At 40.6% G+C, this 25,113-nt stretch overlaps 1 protein-coding gene across 1 annotated transcript; it reads right to left on the bottom strand.

Moving 5' to 3' along the window:
* Window positions 1-2,587: 2,587 nt before the first annotated feature.
* On the bottom strand, window positions 2,588-23,352 carry LOC139413134 (pleckstrin homology domain containing, family A (phosphoinositide binding specific) member 3). Its single transcript, XM_071160221.1, has 8 exons — window positions 22,987-23,352; window positions 19,503-19,619; window positions 19,093-19,248; window positions 13,900-14,045; window positions 10,342-10,515; window positions 6,349-6,392; window positions 6,007-6,122; window positions 2,588-3,830 (listed from the first exon to the last, which is right to left on the bottom strand). Exons 1-8 carry the CDS (start codon window positions 23,024-23,026, stop codon window positions 3,697-3,699), a joined length of 927 nt encoding a protein of 308 aa, XP_071016322.1. The 5' UTR covers window positions 23,027-23,352; the 3' UTR covers window positions 2,588-3,696.
* Window positions 23,353-25,113: the final 1,761 nt, after the last annotated feature.

The following is a 25,113-nucleotide window of genomic DNA, read 5'->3' as shown; positions in this document are numbered from 1 at the left end:
ATCTGAAGATATTCCTTGGTGCCCCGACTTCCTAGTTAATTACATGTACATGATTAGTTTAATCATGTAATAATAATTACAGAGAATTGATTTGATAAAATAAGTCTTCACTTTAATGATGCCAAAGACAAAACACTTTCTTTGAAGGAAAGAAGTTCCAGTAAGTGACGGTAAAACAATAAGGATCTGTTGGTAATGACATAAAATGGAAAATCAATCAATGAATCGTATTGACAGCAATCACTTTTTTTCCCTCTCCACTACATTTTGAGAGTAACAGAATGTTCAGTTCACTTAATTGGCCTTTGTGGGTGTTTGACTCACATTTCTTAGAAATGAAATCAACTGTTGTCAACTATGTGTCCTAAAGACTAGTCTCTCATGACAGACGTTAACGTAGATGTAACTCAAATATAAAGGTGAATAAAAACACATGGCTGACTGTTTGCTATGATGCTGCAATCAAGAGAGTTCAGACCTCTTGAGATGGCTCACCTCGTGATTGACAGGAGGACTATCCTTCAACCACTCCGCTGTCAGGAGGGCAGAAAAGGAACACAGACACCTTACTGTCATAGGATCTGGCCTGCACATGATGCACAGCACTCTGGGCCAGGCCGGGACGCTGCAAGACATGCGGTTCAGCTCGGGATCCGACACAACCTTCTGAGATGAGCCTGGACAGTCAACCTCCCTCAGGATCATCAGAGGGGTTTCTGGGGTCGACACACAGCATGGACTCCCAGAGGAATTTAGCCTTGCACCGGTCAGCAGTTCCTGCACGGTGAGTGACTTTGAATTCGGAACCAAGAGATGGAGCTGTAGCCGGGTTGTTACCATTGGAGACTTGAGCAGTATGCTACTGTTACTAGAGACTGAGTTGCATCCTGTGGTAACCTCAGATCCAAGAAAATGCATTGTCTGTCACAAGAGACTATTCCTATGGATTCCTGAAAAGTGAGGAGAGTATTTGGAGATTACAAACTAGGCCTAGTTGAATTTACACTACTTCTAAATAAACGGACATCTTGAATTGAAAGGCTGTGAGAAATATTTTTTTTACATTTTAGAACTGCTTTTAGGCATAAGCGACAGAAGCTGTAAGTTCAACACTTGGTTGTGCAGCAGCAGTTTTTCTTGTTTTGTCAGTCACTGACAGTCACGCAACAGTGCTTTCAGAAAGTATTCACACCACATGTTGTTGCGGTGTGAACAAACTACTGTACAATTCCTAAGCTATCATTCATTACATTAACACGTAGACCTAGTTCCATCTCAGTGATGCTTTGACCTGCTTGCTTTGACTCTTAAAAGGATCACTTTCCAAAAAAAATCATGTTTGGGTATAAGTCCGCTGTTGATATGGTCCCAAAAATGTAACATGTCAGCAGGAAGGTTTTTATGATAGAGCTTTTTTGAGTAAAAAAAAAGTAAAAAAGCAACCAAAAATTTTTAGTAAAAAGCAAAAAATTGGAGATGCAGCATTCACCATATTATTGTCCATGGAAGAATGGGCCACAGAGGTCATCCTCAGTGTGGAACCCTTACAGTCACTACACTGACATAGGGAGAATTTGAATTGCATTTCCTTGATTCCTTGCATCCTCTCGTTGACTCCTTAAAAACCATTGGATGAGATCAGAAAGGAGGGACCTCCCTTCTGATCTTTCAAACCCCAAAAGGAGGCCGAAGGACACAAGGGAAGGCAATTGAGATTCTCATTGTGTGACATTTAGCAAATTGGTCTCCTTCAGAGTGGCAGGTGCATGCAACCCTGGAGGTCAGGTGCTTGAAATGGGTCATCAATATGTCAGCAGCACCCCCTGCTGGCATAGATATGTGGCTGTGTCACTTCATTGTCGGTTCTCTCCGAGAAGCTTTCAGTCTAAAACTGGCTGGCATCTGAAATTCTTTCACAGATAATGAAAGCATTGCATAATTCATCTTATTCTTAAAATGAAAAGGGGTTAGGCTATTTGTGACAGCCTTTCAGAATAGAGAGACACAACTGTCCAATATGAGTGCTTCTACACCTGCATTGCTTGCTGTTTGGGGTTTTAGGCTGGGTTTCTGTACAGCACTTTGAGATATCAGCTGATGTACGAAGGGCTATATAAATAAATTTGATTTGATAGGTCTCCCAAGAGGGCGATATTCAAAAAAACATTTTAGACTAGTAGTACTGATCTAGAATCGGCAAACTCCTACCCATATAATTTGATTCATTATGGTCTAAAATGCTAAACTGATCCTAGATCAGCACTTCTACACTGAGGCACTATGAAGATGAGCCCTGCTTCTCATTGCAACATATTTCCTAAGGACATTTTCATAGTGCTAAATAATTGTGGGAAGTGCAAAAATTGCCATAACCCTCATTATATAATCTGGCAGCATACTTTAATTGGGAACTTCTTCAACAATGTGTGTTATAAAAAAAATAATAATGTAATCACCTGCAAGATGAGGTTGACAGTAATTTTGGACATTGCACAATTCTTTTGCACTACGAAAACGTCAACCTTTGTCTTCTGTCAGATTTAACAGTATTATGATACAACCAATGTAGAAATGATATACAAACAAGTGATTTCACTTCATTTTTAAGACACATCTTTACATTTCAAACATCAACATCATACAGTCACATAACTCCTTCCATGCCCAGAATCTCTGTTAAGGCATTACTCTTTTTTGGTGGATGTAATGAATGGCAAACATAACTTTAAAAAAATAACAATAAAAAGTGTCTGTCACATAGCAATATGGTGAACACTGGGGGCGTGCCAAATTTGAAATATTGGGCAAGTTTGTTTTGTATCTCCCAGTGACTTGGGAGGGTGGAGATTTCACTTTAGGACCAATGGAATGGTCTAAAATAGACAAAAATCTGCCCATCCGGGGTACCAGGAGATGCATGTGAACTCAGCCCATTGATGAAAATGTACCCACATCCACACATTCTGAATTGGTCCTTGGCACAGTTAGCAACCCTAACATTTAAGGGTTTTGGTTAAAGGCTAATATGTCCCACCTCTGTGTTTCAAGGACAATTTTTCACTCCATAGTGAATGAACAGTAATGTTGCATATCAAACATTTTATTCTGCAATAATAACATAAAACCTCCTGGAATAGTACAAACATTCAAAAAGGACTTTGTTTTGATCCATAATTCTTAAAGTGCAAAGCAATGCTTCCACAGGAAAAAATACAATACTTTTTGAAAATACCATTAACGCATTGCCAAGCAGTGACTGCATTGCAGTATGTGAGCAATAAAAGCTGGGGAGTGTTCATTAGGCACTGAAGGGAAGAAAATGACAGGGAAGGACAACTAGAGTTGTTCAATAAGAAACACCAATTTTCTTTTTTAGTTTTAAAACTTTTTTCCATTGCGTGCCCTAATGAACACAACCTTAGTAACACCTCACATTACAGTAGCCTCAGATCAGTCTAACTTCAGTAGAGTAACTGAAGTACCTGATACATTCAGCTATTCACGCTTTAGCCAAGTTATTATTCAGAAAAGATAGACAGTACTATGCCTACAAGTTTGCACAGGCCTACTGACCAGACGGACCAGTCACTTGACAGCAGACGACCAATCTCAACTCCAGGACCTGGATTCACAAAACACTTCTAAAGTCTCTTTATCTGAAGATACTGCAATGTATTTGGTGAGTGACAGGACAGGTCAGATGGACAGGTCAGTATCTGGAGTGTCTGACATAGCTCGGGGACTGGTAGGACTGATGGCACCACACTCCTCAGGGATACTGTGGGAGGAGTCCCCGTTCACACTGGCATTGAGACACAGCACAGCAGTGCCTGTATGGATGAGACAAAATGGAGACCAGGCTCATTTTCAGCAGGAGAATACAGGAGAAAGTATTTTGAAATGGAGGTGCCTCGTCATACATGAACTTGTCCAATTAGAACCCAAAGTGTTTAGGTACGTTGTGCCCTCCCCTACCACACACGAGCCCCGACTAACAACTTAGAAAAAGGGAATGTATGTGTGCAAAAATACTGAACTAACATAACAAAATGCTAAAAAATACACTTTTTATTTATTTCACCTTTACTTAACCAGGTAGGCTAGTTGAGGTCGCATTTACAACTGCGACCTGGCCAAGATAAAGCAAAGCAGTGCGACACAAACAACACAGAGTTACACATGGAATAAACAAAAACATACAGTCAATAACACAATAGAAAAAAAGTCTATATACAGTGTGTGCAAATTAGGTAAGATAAGGGAGGTAAGGCAATAAATAGTCATAGTGGCGAAATAATTACAATTTAGAAATTAAACACTGGAGTGATAGATGTGCAGAAGATGAATGCGCAAGTACAGATACTGGGGTGCAAAGGAGCAAAAATAAATAGCAGTATGGGGATGCGGTAGTTGGATGGGCTATTTACAGATGGGCTATGTACAGGTGCAGTGATCTGTGAGCTGTGAGCTGCTCTGACAGCTGGTGCTTAAAGTTTGTGAGGGAGATATGAGTCTCCATCTTCAGTGATTTTTGCAATTCATTCCAGTCATTGGCAGCAGAGAACTGGAAGGAAAGGGGGCCAAAAGAGGAATTGGCTTTGGGGGTGACCAGTGAAATATATCTGCTGGGGCGCTTGCTACTGGTGGGTGCTGTATGGTGATCAGTGAGCTGAGATAAGGCGGGGCTTTACCTAGCAAAGACTTGTTGATGACCTGGAGCCAGTGGGTTTGGTGACAAATATGAACCGAGGGCCAGCCAACGATAGCATACAGGTCGGTAATATATGGGGCTTTGGTGACAAAACGGATGGCACTGTGATAGACTGCATCCAATTTCCTGAGTAGAGTGTTGGAGGCTATTTTATAAATGACATCTCCGAAGTCAAGGATCGGCAGGATAGTCAGTTTTACAAGGGTATGTTTGGCAGCATGAGTGAAGGATGCTTTGTTGCGAAATAGGAAGCCGATTCTAGATTTAATTTTGGATTGGAGATGCTTAATGTGAGTCTAGAAGGAGAGTTTACAGTCTAACCAGACACCTAGGTATTTGTATTTGTCCACATATTCTAAGTCAGAACCGTCCAGAGTAGTGATGCTGGACGGGCGGGCAGGTGCGGGCAGCGATCGGTTGAAGAGCATGCATTTAGTTTTACTTGTATTTAGGAGCAGTTGGAGGCCACGGAAGGAGAGTTGGATGGCATTGAAGCTCGTCTGGAGGTTAGTTAACACAGTGTCCAAAGAAGGGTCAGAAGTATACAGAATGGTGTCGTAAAGCGTAGAGGTGGATCAAGGAATCCCCTGCAGCAAGAGCGACATCATTGATATATACAGAAAAAAGGGTCAGCCTGAGAATTGAACCATGTGGTACCCCCATAAACACTACCACACCGTGCTTCTACAACTGCATTGCTTTCTGTTTGGAGTTTTAGGCTGGGTTTCTGTACAGCACTTTGATATATCAGCTGATGTAAGAAGGGCTATATAAATAAATTTGATACCAGAGGTCCGGACAACAGGTCCTCTGATTTGACATGTTGAACTCTATCTGAGAAGTAGTTGGTGAACTAGGCGAGGCAGTCATTTGAGAAACCAAGGCTGTTGAGTCTGCCGATAAGAATGTGGTGATTGACATTGATTGAGTCGAATGCCTTGGCCAGGTCGATGAATACAGCTGCACAGTATTGTCTCCTATCGATGGCGGATATGATATCGTTTAGGACCTTGAGCGAGGCTGAGGTGCACCCATGACCAGCTCGGAAACCAGATTGCATAGCAGAGAAGGTACGGTGGGATTCGAAATGGTTGGTGATCTGTTTGTTAATTTGGCTTTCGAAGACCTTAGAAAGGCAGGGTAGGAATATGAATAAATAAAATGAAAACACATGGAAGATGTCTTGTATGTGAATTCACAAACGTAGAGTCTGAGAAGTGACATAATATGGTAATTACTGTAATGTTTGAGGGGAGCAGTGTGCGTGTATGCGTTTGTTCGTTCATATCTCTTACGGTCCATCTCGTAAACACAGCTGTCACTGTGAGCCTCTGTGTCCGAACAAGTCCGTGTCCTCCTCTGGGTTGACCTTTGACCTGATAACACACCCTCCTTTGGCGGGAGACCAGACCTGGAAATGACAACGGCTTCACTTAGAAACACAGCTCCAGGGTGAATTATCCCCTAGATACAGATCTAGGATCAGCTTCCCCAACCCTAACCATTAGTGGGGGAAATATAAAACTGTCCCAAGATCAGTGTCTAAGGGCAAATTCACTCTACACCTAGAAGCACACTGGTAATGACAAGGACCTTTGTAGTAGAACCAGTGGAATGTTTTCTGTACGCAATAATACCTGTCGTAGTTGTACGTGCCCGGGTAACTTATGGACCGCTTCATCTGCAAATGAAAAAAGGAAATGGACACCGTTAGTACCTGTGCCTATCACTGAATATCAAGGACTTTAAAATGACAAAATATGATTCCTATATTGAGCCTATTCACAGCAGCATAAAAGCGAACATCCGTAATTGTGGTATATTCCAAAACAGGTGTATAAAAAGTAAGTAGCATAGGAAACTAAAACACAGTCTCTGTTCAAGTCTACAGAAGCCAGAGGCAAAAAATGTCATTCAAATGTACACTCTTGGAATTCTCACTAGAACGACTTAGTATCTTGTTCAAACGACTTTTAGTATCTTTTTCAAACAATTATCTAATTTGCCATTCAAACGCTAGTACCTATTTAAAAGCAAATTAGTATAAGTAGTTTCAACCACTTATCTTGTTTGAATGGCAATTGTTATTTTGTCTAATTAGACCTCATTTGTTATGTAGCTTGTCAGACCATGTAATGGTTGTTGCAGCCATTCCATCCATTGATATGATTATTAATTGACAGTTCTTTGATCGTGCAGGGCTGCTTTTGAATGCCAGAGCATGTAAGTAGGCCGCAGAGCGTAATTTGAGCAGATTTTTTAAAAATTGTCGGCCTTCTCTCCCACTCCAATGTCACTCTGGTACTGCTCAGCCACAAGCTCTGGGCATGCCCCGCCAAGCATGTTTTGTTTCCTTTATCACTATTTCAATTAGGCCTATTCGGTTGTAATCATTTAGCCTACTCCACCCACCTTAGTCTATATCTAGTTTATATTCTACTTTCTAACTGTAGGAAATGTAATTTCAATTTTGAAGGACTTCAAATGTATTAACATATCTTTTAGGTAGGCAATACATAGACTACTGTCAAATGTTTTTCTTGGAATAGAAACACCATAACATAAATCCATTTAATTTAGCTAAAATATCAGAAATAAATAGTAAATAAAAGGCCACTATGAGCTTCTTTTCATAAATAATCATCTCAAACTGCCACAGTCAATTGATTTGCGCGCAGCAACAAGCACCAACAAGCTTCACATGTGCAATGAGTGTGGGAAATGTGCTCGACAAATATATTATAATTATTATAAAAGACAGAAAAATACACATGTAAAATATTAATTACATAAAGGAATATTAGTGAAAATATAGACAAGAGAAAGTAATATATTTGAAAAGCCTCAAATTAAAAAAAAAATGCATTGATAAAGCCACCACCGTGTGTGGATGCTGTTTTATTATATTTAAGTAGGGACCCGCACAGAGTTCAGCAGGACCGTGTCAAAAGGCTGCATCTTCGTAGGCCTACACTTCACCATTGCTAGAGGGAATACAGAGCCGTCCTTGACTGTGAGCTAGAATTAAATGTTGAATTAAATGTGTGCGACACTACACGTAAACAACGGTTTTCCATCAATAGAATCAATGTAAGGAGGTAACGTGATAAGGAAATTGCTTAGACTGCATTTACCGGTAGGACTAGTTATCTTACGCGCTCTGGCAGAGAAATAGCCTGTGAGTTCTTTAACAGTAGCCTAAAGTAAAGTATCCATCACCAACAAATTCATGAATTCCCGAGATAATAGGCTGGTTTATGCTGCGAACAACATGCTTTTATCAGCCTACCAGAATCACCTACAAAAACAGGTTTGTGATAGGCCTTTAATTTAATTGTTCTAGCCCACAGTTTATAATAACAGGAAAACAAATCACTGGAATAAAATGAAGCGATAGTAAACTTTCATAACATTTAATTTAATCTTTAAAGTGTTGGCTAATGGTTTACTGAAACATAAGGAAGCTATCTGATTTTCAATAGCACCGATGACAATAACCTATTAACTTGATGGAAAGGCAAAAAATATATATTGATTTGAAAGCATCCTTGAGAAGAAGCACTTGAGAGGGAAAACCATGTGTAATGGATGGAGTGTTGCTAAATAAATCCTTGCATTGCAGGGATCCACTTGATTTTTGAATGACTACCTCATCAATGTACCTCACACATACAGATAATTGTCCCACAGTCGAGCAGTGAATTTCAAACACAGTTTCAACCACAAAGACCAGGGAGGTTTTCCTATGCCTCGCAATGAAGTGCACCTATTGGTAGATGGATTAAAAAATATTTTTTTTTAAACAGACATTGAATATCCCTTTGAGCACGGTGAAGTTATTAATTACACTTTGGATGGTGCATCAACACACACAGTCACTACAAACATACAGGCGTCCTTCCTGACTTAGTTGTCAGGGATTTCAGCACAAGGCCAATGGGGACTTTAAGACAGTTACAGAGTTTAATGGCTGTGATAGGAGAAAACTGAGGATCAATCAACAACATTGTAGTTACTCCACAATACTAACCTAATTGACAGAGTGAAAAGGAAGCCTGGACAGAATACAAATATTCCAAAACATGCATCCTATTTGCAACAAGGCACTAAAGTAATAATGCAAAAAAATATGGCAAATCAATTCCCTTTTTTCCTGATTACAAAGTGTTATGTTTGGGGCAAATCCAATACAACACATTACTGAGTACCACTCTCCATATGTGAAAGCATAGTGGTGGCTGCATCATGTTATGGGTATGCTTGTAATCATTAAGGACTGGGGATTTTTTCAGGATAAAAATAAACAGAATGGAGCTACGCACAGGTAAAATCCTAGAGGAAAACCTGGTTCAGTCTGCTTTCCACTAGACACTGGGAGATTAATTCAACTTTCAGCAGGACAATAACCTAAAACACAAGGCCAAATCTACACTGGAGTTGTTAACCATGTTCATGAGTGGCTGAGTTACAGTTTTGACTTAAATCTGCTTGAAAATCTATTGGCAAGACCTCAAAATGGTTGTCTAGCAATGATCAACAACCAATTTGACAGCATTTGAAGAATTTAGAAAAGAATAACGAGCAAATATTGCACAATCCAGGTGAGGAAAGCTCTTAGAGACTTACCCAAAAATACTCACATCTGTAATTGCTCCCAAAGGTGATTCTAACATGTATTAAGTCAGGAGGTTGAATACTTATCTAATCAAGATATTCGTGTTTCAATTATGAATCATTTTTTACAAATGTTATAATTTTTCTTCCACTTTTACTTTACAAAGTATTTTGTGTAGACCGTTTCCATTTTAATCCCACTTTGTAACACAACAAAATGTTGAAAAAGTCAAGGGGTGTAAATACTTTCTGAAGGTATTGTAATTAAAACAGTATTTTAGGGAGTGCAGATTACCAGCGTAGAGCTGTTTTTACACAATAATCGGTGTTCTCTTTTGGTGATATCCCATTGCGCATGCCCTTGGTGAGTGTGTTAGATTACAGCCAAACATTGTTTTGTCGAGTTAGTAGTGAGTCTCTTATAGAACTTGGATAATTAAGTTGCCTGAGTAATTTAGTTTTATAGACAGGATATTCTTGTACAGTAAAAGCACCTCCCTTGTCCACTGGGTGGAAGATTATAGAGGTGTCATTCGGCGGGTAAAGTTATTCCTAACATGGGGAATATGAAATGCAAATCTTTGAAATTGTTGCATGTTGAGTTTATATTCTTGTTTAGCATACATAGGGGACTGTATAGCTGTGCTTTGGATCAAGTCAAGCAAGGATGCAGCAGATAAGAAGAGATAAGAGACAAAAAGAGATAAGACATCTGGGTAGTGTTCATTAGGCACCAAATGGGAGAAAACGGATTGAAACGGAGTGACAACTTGTAATTTTCCAATACGAAATGCTCATTTTGCAATATGTTTTAAAACGTTGTCTGTTGCATGCCCTAATGAACACCCCTGTGATGAAGCTGTACAGAGTATGGTGAAGTTGCCCCTAGACATTGATCATGGGTGAAGTTTTGTATTTGCCCCACCAATTGGATTGGGGAGGGGAATCTGATCCAAGATCTGTACCTAGGGGAAACTTCACTCCGAAGCTAGACAGTACATTGAATACCATCCTACCCGGGCCATCTGTATTGGGGATGGAGAAACAGGGGACATCATCATGTCATCTGGAGGGTTCAACAGCACCATGTCTGTCTTGAACTTGGAGTTGGCCATCTTCATACATTCTTCCAGTGTTTTGATGAAGGTGTTACACGTGGCACTCAGTAAAGAGGAGGCCTCATTCAGAGTCTGGAGCAACAAAGAAAAGACAAGGAGAGGCGAATCAGTTGGAGATAGGGCACGGACGAAAATACAATTCATAAATATACACAATATTAAGCCTAATATATTACTACATGTGCCTCAGGCTTTCTTTAGGTGGTGTGAAGAAACTACTCCTTAAATTGGCAACACAATTTGTTACTAAAAAGTGCTTGAAGAGTTTACAATGCTCCAAACTACAACCATTTAGTCACATTTCAAGACCCTTTGACTTGGTTGTGAAGGTTACATTTTTAAAATTGGACATACCGGTGAGAGTTGCACATTTTACCTGGTCACCTCAATCAAAACTTCAAGATGTTTTGGGTGGATAAACCCATGCTTTTGTCAAACAGTAAAGTGCATTATCCTCATGATTCCTGTAATGAAATTGTCTGGCCTGCCACTGTGCCTGTTTTGACAGGGCCGGCTGATGCAATGAGTGAGTCTCTCACACCCTCTTCTCCCCCCCTCGTGCACCCCGAAAAATGCATTATGATTGTAAAAAATGCAATAGCGGTGGTAAAACAACTTTGGAAGCAAGCCGCTGTCCATGCAAAAAAGAGAGGAGGAACTCGGCTTTCTCAAAATTTAGCTCAAAGCACACAGTTTTACAATCAAGATGTCTGATATGGCTTTGAAATACGGAGCACGCGAACTGCATATCGGCCATCACAAGTGCACTAGGCCTCATTGGCAACATTTAATATACTGTTAGATTAATACATGGCAACACTATCAGTAGGTGTTATATTTTTAGTCAGCAACCTAGCTAATGTGTTTGAAATGTTCACTTCCTTAGGTGGTGAATTAGTACCAATTGAATTCTGGAGTCCTATTTTGACATTAAAACATAACAATAATAATTATCAACCCCAAATTCATGACAATCGCTGGATTATGTTACATATGAAAAATATATTGAATTACGCATTCCTGCTTGGACATGTTATATGTAACAACGTATTTATTGAATACTATAACAGTGCATTACACTAGCATTGTACATCTAAATTACTTTCTATTGCGTGACCCCGCAAAAATGTTGTGGTGCGACCAAATTGCTGCTAGTGCCACCAACTGAAAAAGTTACTGGCTCCAGTGCCACCAGGGGGAAATGTTAGTCTGGAGCTCTGGTTTAACATAATTAACTTAATTTCTGTACTCATCAAAACAAATATATATTTTTGTTGATTGTTTTTAATTCCTAACCCTGGGCTTCCAGACACACCACACCAAACACACACGATGAGTGCCTTGCTCAAGGGCACAACTGCAGTACCAGCTTGCAACAAATATTTTCTTGCCAGCCCAGGGATTCACACCGGCACCCATCCAGATCTTGGCCTGTCGCTCTGATCTCGAGTACAGTGGCACTACCACGACTTAATTTGGCGCAGATTAAGAGTAAAAGAGCAAATGGGGAAAGGTGGATACCTAGTCAGTTGTACAGGGAGGGGAAAAAAATGTATTTAAACTCCTGCTGATTTTGTACGTTTGCCCACTGACAAAGAAATGATCAGTCTATAATTTTAATGGTAGGTTTATTTGAACAGTGAGAGACAGAATAACATGAATAAAGCATGTCAAAAATGTTATAAATTGATTTGCATTTTAATGAGGAAAATAAGTATTTGACCCCCTCTCAATTAGAAAGACTTCTGGCTCCCAGGTGTCTTTTATACAGGTAACGAGCTGAGATTAGGAGCACACTCTTAAAGGGAGTGCTCCTAATCGCAGCTTGTTACCTGTATAAAAGACAGCTGTCCACAGACGCAATCCATCAATCAGATTCCAAACTCTCCACCATGGCCAAGACCAAAGAGCTCTCCAAGGATGTCAGGGACAAGATTGTAGACCTACACCTGGCTGGAATGGGCTACAAGTCCATCGCCAATCAGCTTGGTGAGAAGGAGACAACAGTTGGTGCGATTATTCGCAAATGGAAGAAACACAAAAGAACTGTCAATTTCCCTCTGCCTGGGGCTCCATGCAAGATCTCACCTCGCGGAGTTGCAATGATCATGAGAACGGTGAGGAATCAGCCCAGAACTACACGGGAGGATCTTGTCAATGATCTCAAGGCAGCTGGGACCATAGTCACCAAGAAAACAATTGGTAACACACTACGCCATGAAGGACCGAAATCCTGCAGCGCCCGCAAGGTCCCCCTGCTCAAGAAAGCACATATACATGCCCATCTGAAGTTAGCCAATGAACATCTGAATGACTCAGAGGACAACTGGGTGAAAGTGTTGTGGTCAGATGAGACCAAAATGGAGCTCTTTGGCATCAACTCAACTCACCGTGTTTGGAGGAGGAGGAATGCTGCCTATGACCCCAGGAACACCATCTCCACTGTCAAACATGGAGGTGGAAACATTATGCTTTGGGGGTGTTTTTCTGCTAAGGGGACAGAACAACTTCACCACATCAAATGGACGATGGACGGGGCCATGTACCGTTGGGTGAGAATCTCCTTCCCTCAGCCAGGGCATTGAAAATGGGTCATGGATGGGTATTCCAGCATGACAATGACCCAACTTAATCCCATAGAAAATCTGTGGAGGGAGCTGAAGGTTCGAGTCGCCAAACGTCAGCCTTGAAACCTTAATGACTTGGAGAAGATCTGCAAAGAGGAGTGTGACAAAATCCCTCCTGAGATGTGTGCAAACCTGGTGGCCAACTACAAGAAACGTCTGACCTCTGATTGCCAACAAGGGTTTTGCCACCAAGGACTAAGTCATGTTTTGCATAGGGGTCAAATACTTATTTCCCTCATTAAAATGCAAATCAATTTATAACATTTTTGACATGCGTTTTTCTGGAATTTTTTGTTGTTATTTTGCCTCTCGCTGTTCAAATAAACCTACCATTAAAGTTATAGACTGATCATTTCTTTGTTAGTGGGCAAATGTACAAAATCAGCAGGGGATCAAATACTTTTTCCCTTCACTGTATAACTGAATGCATTCAACTGAGATGTGTCTTTCACATTTAACCCAACCCCTCTGAATCAGAGGTGCGGGGGGGGCTACCATAATCAACATCCACGTCTTCGGCGCCTGGGGAACGGTGGGTTAACTGCCTTGTTCAGGGGCAGAAAGACATATTTTTTACCTCGTCAGCTCAGGGATTCGATCTAACAACCTTTCAGTTACTGGCCCAATACTCTAACTACTAGGCTACCTGCCGCCACGCTGGCGATTCCTGACAGCCAACACTTGGGCTGCATCCCTATGGCACCCTATTCCATACAGTGCACTACTTTTGACCGAGGCCCATAGGTCTCCGGGCAAATGAGGTGCAGTATGTAGGAAAAAGGGTGCCATTTGAGACACAGCCTAGCTAAAACCTTGCAGGTATAGTTACCTCCGAGCTGGAATTGGAGTGGTCTCTCTCCTGGTCCTCCTGGCCCACAGACTCCTGTATCGTGTGGACCTGCTGCATTAGCAAGTCACAGTAGAGACGCAGCTCGGACATCTTCGTTTTCAGAGATTCTGTCGTCTCTGTTATTTCTTCCAATAAAAAAAACAGAACACTTATGTTAGTGAGAGGACCTTTAAAGGTAAGGTACTGTAACTCTAGCCTGGTCAGTGGTCCTAGATCTGTTGGTGCTCTTCAGTTTCCCCCTAGGATTTTTTTCCAGCAGCAGTGTCAGAGTTAGCAGTGAGGGGGTCTCCCTTCAGGGGAGATGGGGTCTTTCTTGGGCATACATCTATACATCTCCATATGTTTTTTTACCATTGCGGCCACGATTGCGATATGCTTGAAGGGGAAACACTGCTATTTCCAACTTAATTTCCGTCATTTGGCATCACAATTCCATAAGGAGTAGTCAGCAAGAGAGCATACACAGACTGGCATCCAGGCAAAGGTAACACATGATCACTCATCTAAGGGTGTTTTTAGTTCGGTTCCCTTTTTAAAGGCATTGTGAACATAAAGCTCCCCAGGTTCGCTTGTCATTATTCCCGCACCACACAGACTACTGCAACACTGTTTCCCCTGTCCCTCACATTGGTGCCACAAAACAGAGATGATGATGTGAAAGTTTGTGTGTAAAACGTGTGCCGTTATTGGATATTGATTAGCGATTTTCAAGGATGGAGAGAAATTCCCAAATATGTGTAGAGATTTGTACTGGCACGATAATATGTTATTTGTTTGCAATATGTGATATACTCCAATGTAGATTTGGCCATGTGTTTTAGGTTATTGTTCTGCTGAAAGTAAAATTAATTTAAGCAATTATTTTACTCCTGAACTTATTTAGGCTTGCCATACCAAAGGGGTTGAATACTTACTGACTCAAGACATTTCATTTTTAATTAATTTGTAAACATTTCAGAAAAACATAATTCCACTTAGACATTATTGGGTATTGTTTGTAGGCCAGCGAGAGAGAAATTCAGGTTTACCCTGGGAGCTTGAGTGTGCGGCTCTCTTTATCTATTTTTATAGCCTACAAATTAAGGATGTAACACAACAAAACATGTAAAAAGTCAAGGGGTGTGAATACTTTCTGAAGGCACTGTACATGAATGATCCCAATTCAAGTTCAAAGACGGCGGCAATTAGAAAAAAAATGAAAAAGTAGATTGTGCTGATTTATAGGTACATTGAATCACGTCATAGATTAAAACGTCTGTGGATAGTGCCCAAACAAACACGTCATATCTGAATTCCTCCATCTTTATGCACCTTCGCCATTACAGCATTATTTAATCTGCAGTATTCTTCTGCTATTTATTCTGTTACCAATAATATTTACATGCTAATATGTTCTGATTAGAATTGTCTCGTCTTTTAACTAAATGCAATCTATTAGCTTCCAAAATCTTAGTTTGAAGTTTTATTAGTTATATTTACGGGATACACATGATATACATCGTCCAACGAAATGCTTACTTGCAGGTTCCTTCTCGACAATGCAACAATAAGAAAAGTAAATGGCTCAGTAGAATAGAATAAACATTTTAGCATAGGTATAATTCAGGAAGGGACAATTTATAGTCTAATATTTACACGTGCATTGTGGAAGGATGGGGGGGGGGGGTGTGTATAATCTGATCAGTATAATAAGAGCCTGGTAGCATCAGTTGTGAAGTGTGTGTAGCATGAAAGTAAAAAAAAAGAAACGTCCTCTTACGGTCAACTGCGTTCATTTTCAGCAAACTTACCATGCGTAAATATTCGTACGAACATAAGATTCAACAACAGACATAAACAGATCAAGTTCCACAGACATGTGACAAACAGAAATAGAATAGTGTCCCTGAACAAAAGGGGGCTCAAAATCAAAAGTAACAGTCAGTATCTTGTGTGGCCACCAGCTGCATTGGGTACTGCAGTTCATCTCCTCCTCATGGACTGCACCAGATTTGCCAGTTCTTGCTGTGAGATTTTACCCCACTCTTCCACCACGGCACCTGCATGCTCCCTGACATTTCTGGGGGGAATGGCCCAAGCCCTCACCCTCCGATCCAACAGGTCCTGTTGAGATTGCCTGCAATGACAACAAGCTCAGTCCATTGATGCTGTGACACACTGCCCCAGACACCCTCCACCTCCAAATCGATCCCGCTCCAGTGTACAGGCCTCGGTGTAACGCTCATTCTTTTGACGATAAACGCAAATCCAACCATTACCCCCTGGTGAGACAAAACGACGACTCTTCAGTGAAGAGCAGTTTTTGCCAGTCCTGTCTGGTCCAGCGACGGTGGGTTTGTGTCCATAGGTGACATTGTTGCCGGTGATACCTGGTGAGGACCTGCCTTACAACAGGCCTACAAGCCCTCAGTCCAGCCTCTCTCTTTTGCGTACAGTCTGAGCACTGATGGAGGGATTGTGCGTTCCTGGTGTAACTCGGGCAGTTGTTGTTGTTGCCATCCTGTAATTGTCCCGCAGGTGTGATGTTCAGATGTACCAATCCTGTGCAGGTGTTGTTACATGTGGTCTGCCACTACGAGGACGATCAGATGTCCGTCCTGTCTCCCTGTAGCGCTGTCTTAGGCCTCTCACAGTACAGACATTGCAATTTATTGCCCTGGCCACATCTGCAGTGCTAATGCCTCCTTGCAGCATGCCTAAGGCACGTTCACGCAGATGAGCAGGCACCCTGGGCATCTTTCTTTTGGTGTTTTTCAGAGTCAGTAGAAAGGCCTCTTTAGTGTCCTAAGTTTTCATAACTGTAACCTTAATTGCCTACCGTCTGTAAGCTGTTAGTGTTTTAACGACCGTTCCACAGGTGCATATGTTCATTAATTGTTTATGGTGCATTGAACAAGCATGGGAAACAGTGTCTAAACCCTTTACAATGAAGATCTGTGAAGTTATTTGGATTTTTACGAATTATCTTTGAAAGACAGGATCCTGAAAAAGGGACATTTCTTTTTTTTAGCTGAGTTTATATGCATAAGTGAGTTTGTGTGTGCTAAGGTGCGGAGAATCAGAGCAGGTGGTCAGTCCAGTTCAAGTGTTCAGCAGTCTGATGGCTTGTAGACAGAAATTGTCTCTGAGCCTGTTGGTATCCGACTTCATGCTCCATTCCCTCCCTTACCGTAGGGCAGATGGTAACAGCTTGTGGCTGGGGTGTGTGGGGTCGTTGACTATGGGGTCCTTCCTCAGGCAACATTTTGAGTAGATGTCCTGGATGGGTGGGAGTACGGTCCCAGTGATGTATTGGGCCATCTTCACCACCTGCTAGAGGGCATTGTGGTCGTGGGCGGAGCAATTAACGTACCAGGCCGTGATGCAACTGGTCAGGACGCTCTCGAAGCGGTAACAGCCCTGACCTCAATCCCATAAAAAATGTGTGGGCAGATCTGAAAAAGCATGTGCGAGCAAGGAGGCCTACAAACCTGAATCAGTTACATCTGCTCTGTCAGGAGGAATGAGCCAAAATTCACCCAACTTATTATGGGAAGCTTGTGGAAGGCTACACAAAATGTTTGACCCAAATTAAACAATTTAAAGGCAATGCTACCAAATACTAATTGAGTGTTTGTAAACTTCTGACCCACTGGGAATGTGTTGAAATAAATAAAAGCTGAAATAAATCATTTTCTACTATTATTCTGACATTTAACATTCTTAAAATAAAGTGGTGATCCTAACTGACCTAAGACAGGACATTTTTAGTAGGATTAAATGTCAGGAATTGTGAAAAACTGAGTTTAAATGTATTTGGCTACGGTGTATGTAAACTTCCGACATCAACTCTACCTCCTTCCTATAGGCTGACTCGTCGTTGTTGGTTAAAAGGCCTACAACCTTGGTGTCGTCAGCAAACTTGATCATGCAGTTGGTGTCGTGCAAAGCCACACAGTCGTGGGTGAATGGGAAGTATAGCAGAGGACTGAAGAGGGTCCCCTGTTTTAAGAGTCAGTGTAGGGTAGGTGTTGTTGCCAATCCTCACAGCCTGTGGTCTGGCCATCAGGACGTATAGGATCCAGTTGCAGAGAGTGGTGTTCAGACCCAGGGCTCTAAGTTTGGTGTTGAGCTTGGAGGAAACAATATTGTTGAATGCTGAACTGTAGTCAATGAAGAGCATTCTCACATAGGTTTCTCTCTTGTCTTGCCGTGTGAACAGCGATTGAAATAGCATTTTCCGTGGATCTGTTGGAGTGGGTCCAGTGTGCCTGGCATGATGGCCTTGATGTGGGCCATGAACAGCCTCTCAAAGAACTTCATGATGACAGAGGTTAGCGTGACGATAGTCATTTGTGCACGTCACCTTGTTTTTTAGGGCACTGGGACCATGGTGAGCTCCTTAAAGCAGGAGGGGACTACAGTCTGGGACAGGTTAAAGATGTCAGACAATATGCTCAGAGAACAGGACCAGAGATACCATCTGCGCTGACAGCTTTGTGAGTATTCACTATTTTGAGAGTTTTCTTCACGTCAGCCTTGGATTGCGAAAGCACCTGGTCGTCCGGAGCAGCGAGAGTCTTCCTGGATTGCGGTCTCGAAGCGAGCAGAGAATGTGTTCAGCTCATCTGGGAGGGAGGCTTTAGTGGGCACTGCACAGCTGGATTTGCTGCAGTCGTCTGTGATAGTCTGTAATGCGTCGCGAGTCTGAGTTGTCGAAAATGAATTCATGTTTGAGTCTGTATTGTCTTTTTGCGTCCCTCGTACCTGTAAGTATGTAGATCACACTATCCGATAACCCGATCTGATGGAATTGCTTGTCCTGCACTTTGTAAAAACTCAAAATGCATCGAGTGAATGTTTGAAAAATATCCTGGTTCCTTTCTTAACATAGGAATGGAATGCAAAGAGGACTCGGAACATAAAATAGATGAACTGGAGTTGAGTCCTCAATCAAAGGCAAGGGCAGTGTGAATAGAAAGAGAACAGAGTTATTTAGCTTCTTTTTTATTTTCTTTTTTACCCCAAAGTTCACTTTAAAGAGGACAATGTGTGAAAACACCCTAAAGGATAGGCCTATACAGTACATGTTCAATTAGGACACTGAATGACAACGCATGAGGGTCAATGTGAGAGGGAGACAAGCACAAGGGAGATTAATGACGAACAAAGAAAACACTGCTGGGTCAGTACCTTTTTCTTTATTGGCCCTCGTGTCAGCAAGGCCAGCTTTGGAACTTCCAAGTGCCACAAGCCACTTCTGTCGTTCGGCAGCATTGACAGCTTTGACGTAAAAATGCTGCTCTCCTGGTATGATCAGTTCCAGTCTGTTATTGTCGGTGGGGTGAACTAATGAAAAATATGTCAACACAACACAACCCTTCAGCACAAGAATCAACCATAAATTGAGATTTCAATAGCAAATACTTCCTGTACTGAGATTAGAGGGGTTTAACTGTCAATCTGGGATTTAAAACAACAATGAAGCAGAAACCCTGCCAATGTTTGGGAAAACAGCTGAGTGATGGGAGTTGAGAAATGTAACCACTATCAAATTCATAGGGTGAGTGGCACAATATAGGCCTTTCAGAAACAAATCATACCTTTGATTTCACAGACGGACATCTTAATACTTCCTTTGCTCCCTTTGCAGACATCATCTTGAGAATCATAGTAGGAAATTATTCCATCATCTAAAACAAACCAGCGTGGCTGCCACCCTGTAATCATTTCAAATAAGCTAGGTTAGTTCTTCTTGCACTGACAACTTCTGTTTTTACATGTTGGTTCTTCCTGTGCAGACAATTGATGAATCAAGCCAGCTAGATATCAACACAACCAACCAGTATTACCAAGAACACCTAGTGAAACACTCTCTTCCAGGTAGCCTAAACTCAACTCCACAATTTACGATGGAGTTGAGCGGTGACTAGTGTGAGAAGGGGGCAATTGCGACCTGCAATTTGGGGCAGAATTGCACGTTGGCATTCTTGCATAAGCAGGAATCCCTCATTATACTTATATTGGTCCATTTTAAGCTAGAATTCCAGTACACAAGCGGGAGGTGGGGGCGCTCCAGTACAGTAGGTGGCAATAATGCACCATAACGATGGATGCCAACTGACGATAAACTCCACAGAAGAAAAGAAGGGGCAACAACGGTCGCTAGCTATGGTAAACAGTGTCCTTCACTCCCGCCTGTCGTGCAATGTTTTCCTGCAGTTCTGTTAACAAGGGCAGTTCTTCGGCAGACATTTAGGACAATAGGTGCTAGCTAGCTAGCTAGTTAGCAAGCTAGGACTCCAGTACATAGCAAGCAGCAGGCGGGATAGGTAGCTAGCTAGCACACCGGTAGACAGTATCCCTCACCCCTGCCTGTCAGGCACTGCTTTTCCGCAGTTCTGTTAACAATGGTGAGGCCAGGTGTTTGGCAAGAGGGAGCAAAAGACACTGTGTGCTAGCTAGTTAACTGGGTCATTCCTACATTGCGGTGCCTGTTCTGTCGCCAGGAAATATCAGTTCTTATTTAGTTTAAAATGTGAATCAAAAAAACTTTAAATATGAGATCAGGTGTCCTTTACCTTAAAAACACCAACATATGGCTATTGAAAGGGCATTTTATGCATTTTTAATATTTTTTCTGTGGATTTGGGTGTTTTTGCCATGTACCCAGGTGTTATTCATCAACTTCTAATAGAACTATAAGCCATAAACCCCCCCCCCCCCCAAAAAAATGTGTTCATTATTTTATAGTCCTAGTTAATAAAATCTCTCAAATGTTTTTTTCATGATTATTGTATTTATTTTTTATTGCATTTAAAATGTTCTGTGTCCTTGATATCACTTTCCACCTTGTTAGTGTGTCGTAATTCTCCTTTAAAGCTGTAATATGTAACTGTTTGGGTGACCTGACCAAATTCACATAGAAATATGAGTTATAGAGATGTAATTGTCATAGAAAGCAAGTCTATGTGCACTATTTATATTCTTCCCATTCTTAAATTTAGTTTTACCCTCGGTTTTGTACACCAGCTTCAAACAGCTGAAAATACAATATTTTTGGTTGTGGAAAATATATTTCGCAACAGTTTAGATGGTACAATGATTCTCTACAACAACCTTGCTTATTTTGTCACATGAACTGAAAATAGCCCATTCTATTAGAATTTTAGCAACCAGAAAATGACAGAGCGATTTCTGCATAGCACATCTTTAGACTTGCTTTCAATGACAATGTCATATCCATAACACAGATTTCTATGTTCATGTTGTTGTTTGGTGGGAAAACAATGGTGTGAAGCTAAATAAATATAAAACACTCGGTTTGATTTATTTTCCTATGTTTCATGACACTTGTCTGTCTCACACATGCATTTCCACCCTATTAGGCTAAATTAGAGAAGATTTAACACATTTTCTAAATGTTAAAATACATTTCATATAGAAGTTCAAAACCTGTTAAAATGTTTACCATTATGCTAGTTTAATCTCAATCACCCACAGAGTTACGGCGAATTAAGGCTACACATTTCCACCCTGTTAGGTTCTACCTTGCCTAAATATCACTGTTTCCATGGTTAATTACAAATATCAGTCTGAAAGCCGCTGTAAAAAAAAGAGGCAATGGTCTCTACAAGGCAGAATGTTAAATAAAATGTCATTCACCCTTACTTTACTGGTTGTACATGCTATTGGTTCTTTTGGCGGTAGGAGGTGGAGATGGGGTATCCACAGGAAAGTGTTGTTTACCCCACTTTTTGTGGCGCCGGTGGGTTCTGTCGCTTGTGTTTTTAATCTGTTGACGCATTGCACGTGATGCTCAATATGTAAAAAATAGCCGAACATAACCGAATGTAGTAGACCGAAGCCCATTTCCTCACAATCAGCTGGAAGTGTTTGCCGTTCGGTTAGGCTCGGCCATATTGTGTAAGTGTTTGTCACATGCGAATTGCATCAGTATTGAAAATAAAAACCAGAAATACAAACGATAAACATACCAGCATAGGCCTACTTAATGTCTGGTTGATAACACTACTCTGTGAATTTTTTGTCTCACATTCCTATCGGCAAAAGGACCAACCACACAGACAACCGGTGAAGTATTTTATTCAGCATTCTGTCTCAGAGGTCGTGAAAGGAAACCTTCCTGGTCCAAACGCTAATTTCTGTCTAGGGTCTTTAGGCTAGGTTCCACCCTGTTATTATTATGCAATAACTATGGGATTATGCACCTAAAATAGATCAAGTGCCTTAGTTTGACCAATATGTTTTTCTGAAAGTCAAAGAAGTCCTTTTTCTGAATAAAAATAAAAATATTTGTTTTGTATTCTAAAGTTATAAGGTCCAAAAGTAATGTAGGAATGACCCAGCTAGGAGGACTCCGATACACAGCAGGCCGGAGGTAGGGTGACACCGATAGATATCTAGAACACTGGGACAGTGTTCTTCACCCCAAAAAACTTTGATAATACTTGTATTTCCCTTTTGACAACATTTTAATCGCATAGACAATCAGGGGAAATCCAGAATATCAAAAGTGTCACAGAAGCATGAAGATGGCGTGCTCGGGGGGCCGTTCATGCAGGAACCAATGGACGCTCAAGGGGGGGAGGAGGTGGGTTAACGCCCACATGCAGGGATGCCCCGAATGGCAGGTCGCAATCATACACAATTGACTAGTGTGGGCAGACTGGAACATCAACGTCACATAAAAAAACTACTGATTTCAGCACCCAAAGAACAGCCCGCAATTACACCCGACATTGGTAATTGTATTTGACAGCTCCAGTCCGCCCACAAGCACAGGTCCATCGTAAATCGTTGAGTTTAGTCGGTTAGTGCAGAGTTAGCGAACTTACATAAGTGTAGGTTGTAAGTTAGTAAGCATCTTATAAGTTAGTTAGTTACCTTACACATATATCAAATGACACAGCAAGGGCTGTGAAGGGCAGACAAGCAGGGGTAGGTTGTGTATCTAAGCTAACGTTAGCTTAGCTAAATTTAATGTCAATGTGACAGCTATGCTAACGAGATAGTCAAGCTAGCTAGCTAAACTATGGACCAAACACATTAAATGCATAACGTTACCTGTCATATAATTTGTCCACTTATAGAGAACTCCTTCCATAATGAGCTTGCAGAAATACCACACGATCCACGTCCCCAAAAATCTCGTCACTAGTTAATACTGATATCGTACCAAAGCTAGTAAGCAATTTAGCTTGTCAACTTCATGATGCTAGCTAGCTAAAACCAAACTAAAGATGTATGTTAACCTCAAAGTATATAGTGCCATGTGAATGACTATGCGTCAGCCAACAACACAGTGTGAATTCCGTTCATGTTGTTATCTTGTTGTAATTGAACTGGCGTTGAATAAACAATTGCCAGCGGATTGCTTCTTAGGTAGCTAGCTAGCTATATTTGTAAACAAAATAACGTCACGTCCGTTTTGAGACTTCAAAATACAAGCTCCCGTTTGATTTAGATGCTTTCTTTACAAGCACAACTTTACACCTCATAATTATCCTACATGGAAGAGAGAAATAGTAATAGCGTCTTTTTGTATGTTTTTTTTTAATGAACTACGAAAATAAGTTATGTTCTAAACACACGTTTAGATCTTATACGTTTTCTTCTATGCGTTCATTTTCACTTTTTGTGAATTTTGATGAATTTATGTAATAAAAAAAAGCACAAAGGCTTATTCATAAAGGTAATGTTAACTGACTAATATTATCTCATACAACAAAAAGTATAACATCTCATAAACTTGTGTCAAACTCAGACCTAATTTTCGGCATTTATTCCAAAGGGATTGTTGAACAAACCAGAGGTAACTAATTTCCGGGTTCTAGGACTACAAACTGGCGAGCTCTATAATCGCTGTGATTTCATGCCCCCTGCTTTTGGTGAGATGGGGTAACTGGCAGTTAATCCAAGAAAGAAGACAAGTAGGCTGCCAGTCCATTGCAATAAAACCGATTTATTTTAGCTTCCCCTGTAAACTAAAGTGCACTTTAAAATGCTCAATAATATTTATCCATTCAGTTAATTTCTAAGGCTTCGTTTCAACCTTGGCCAAAACTGCGGACCATGCATATTCTTCTCCTGTACCTTCACCCAAACATGCTGGACTGCTCTTCAAGACTGGTTTGCGCTTTATTTTTCGAGATATTATATCATATGGTGCTTTCATAAAATATTCAAATTCGGAATTTCTAACCAATATAATAAATATTGGCGATTTTTTATCGACAAAGTGACATTTACGAAGACTAACCCCAACTCTGTTTTCCAACATGAATTCCACATTTATACGGAATCCCTTAAATTGCTGAAGAACAAAAAAGTATGTAAACTTCAGACAACTGTTATGGATGCAAATCCGATTTTATGAGAACCCCTGCTACAGTATGTATTGTTGTCCTACTCTTTAATTTTGTATTTAATTTTATGTATCCTATTATTTTCATTGTAAATCCTGCGCAGGCCTTTGTTTGTATGATATTGTGAAACTATTGTGCCTATTGTTGTAAATGTAATTATTGTGAATATTTTTTCTTCTTCTTAAAACTTCTCATTTGATTAGAAGACATTACAATTTTACATAAAATAATAATGTTCACAGTTATTGTTTAAATCATCAAATGTAATTATGATTCATAAAAATGAAATATAATAATACAATTTTTTTGGACATAATAAATTACCAGACAGTTATTTGGACTGATTGAAACTAACATCAAAATGTTAATTTCAAGGTCCCTAAAGAAATAAAATAACTTACCACAACAAATTTGAACAGAAAGTTAGCAAAAATAGATACTATTTTGCTACTAAATTCCTGACATTTAATCGTAGTAAAAATGTATCGTCTTAGGTCAGTTAGGATCACCACTTTATTTTAAGAATGTAAAATGCCAGAATAATAGTAGAGAGTGATTTATTTAAGCTTGTATTTCTTTCATCACACTCCCAGTGGGTCAGAATTTGACATACACTCAATTAGTATTTGGTAGCATTGCCTTTAAATTGTTTAACTTGGGTCAAATGTTTCAGGTAGCCTTCTACAAGCTTCCCACAATAAGTTGTGTGAATATTGGCCCATTCCTCCTGACAGAGCTGGTGTAACTGAGTCAGGTTTTTAGGCCTCCTTGCTCGCACACGCTTTTTCAGTTCTGCCCACACATTTTCTATGGGATTGAGGTCAGG

This window comes from Oncorhynchus clarkii, chromosome 7 (genome assembly GCF_045791955.1).
Source record: "Oncorhynchus clarkii lewisi isolate Uvic-CL-2024 chromosome 7, UVic_Ocla_1.0, whole genome shotgun sequence".
Taxonomy (NCBI): Eukaryota; Metazoa; Chordata; class Actinopteri; order Salmoniformes; family Salmonidae; genus Oncorhynchus; species Oncorhynchus clarkii.
Note: the sequence above shows the minus strand (reverse complement) of the source record. Positions and strands in the feature narration are given on the sequence as shown.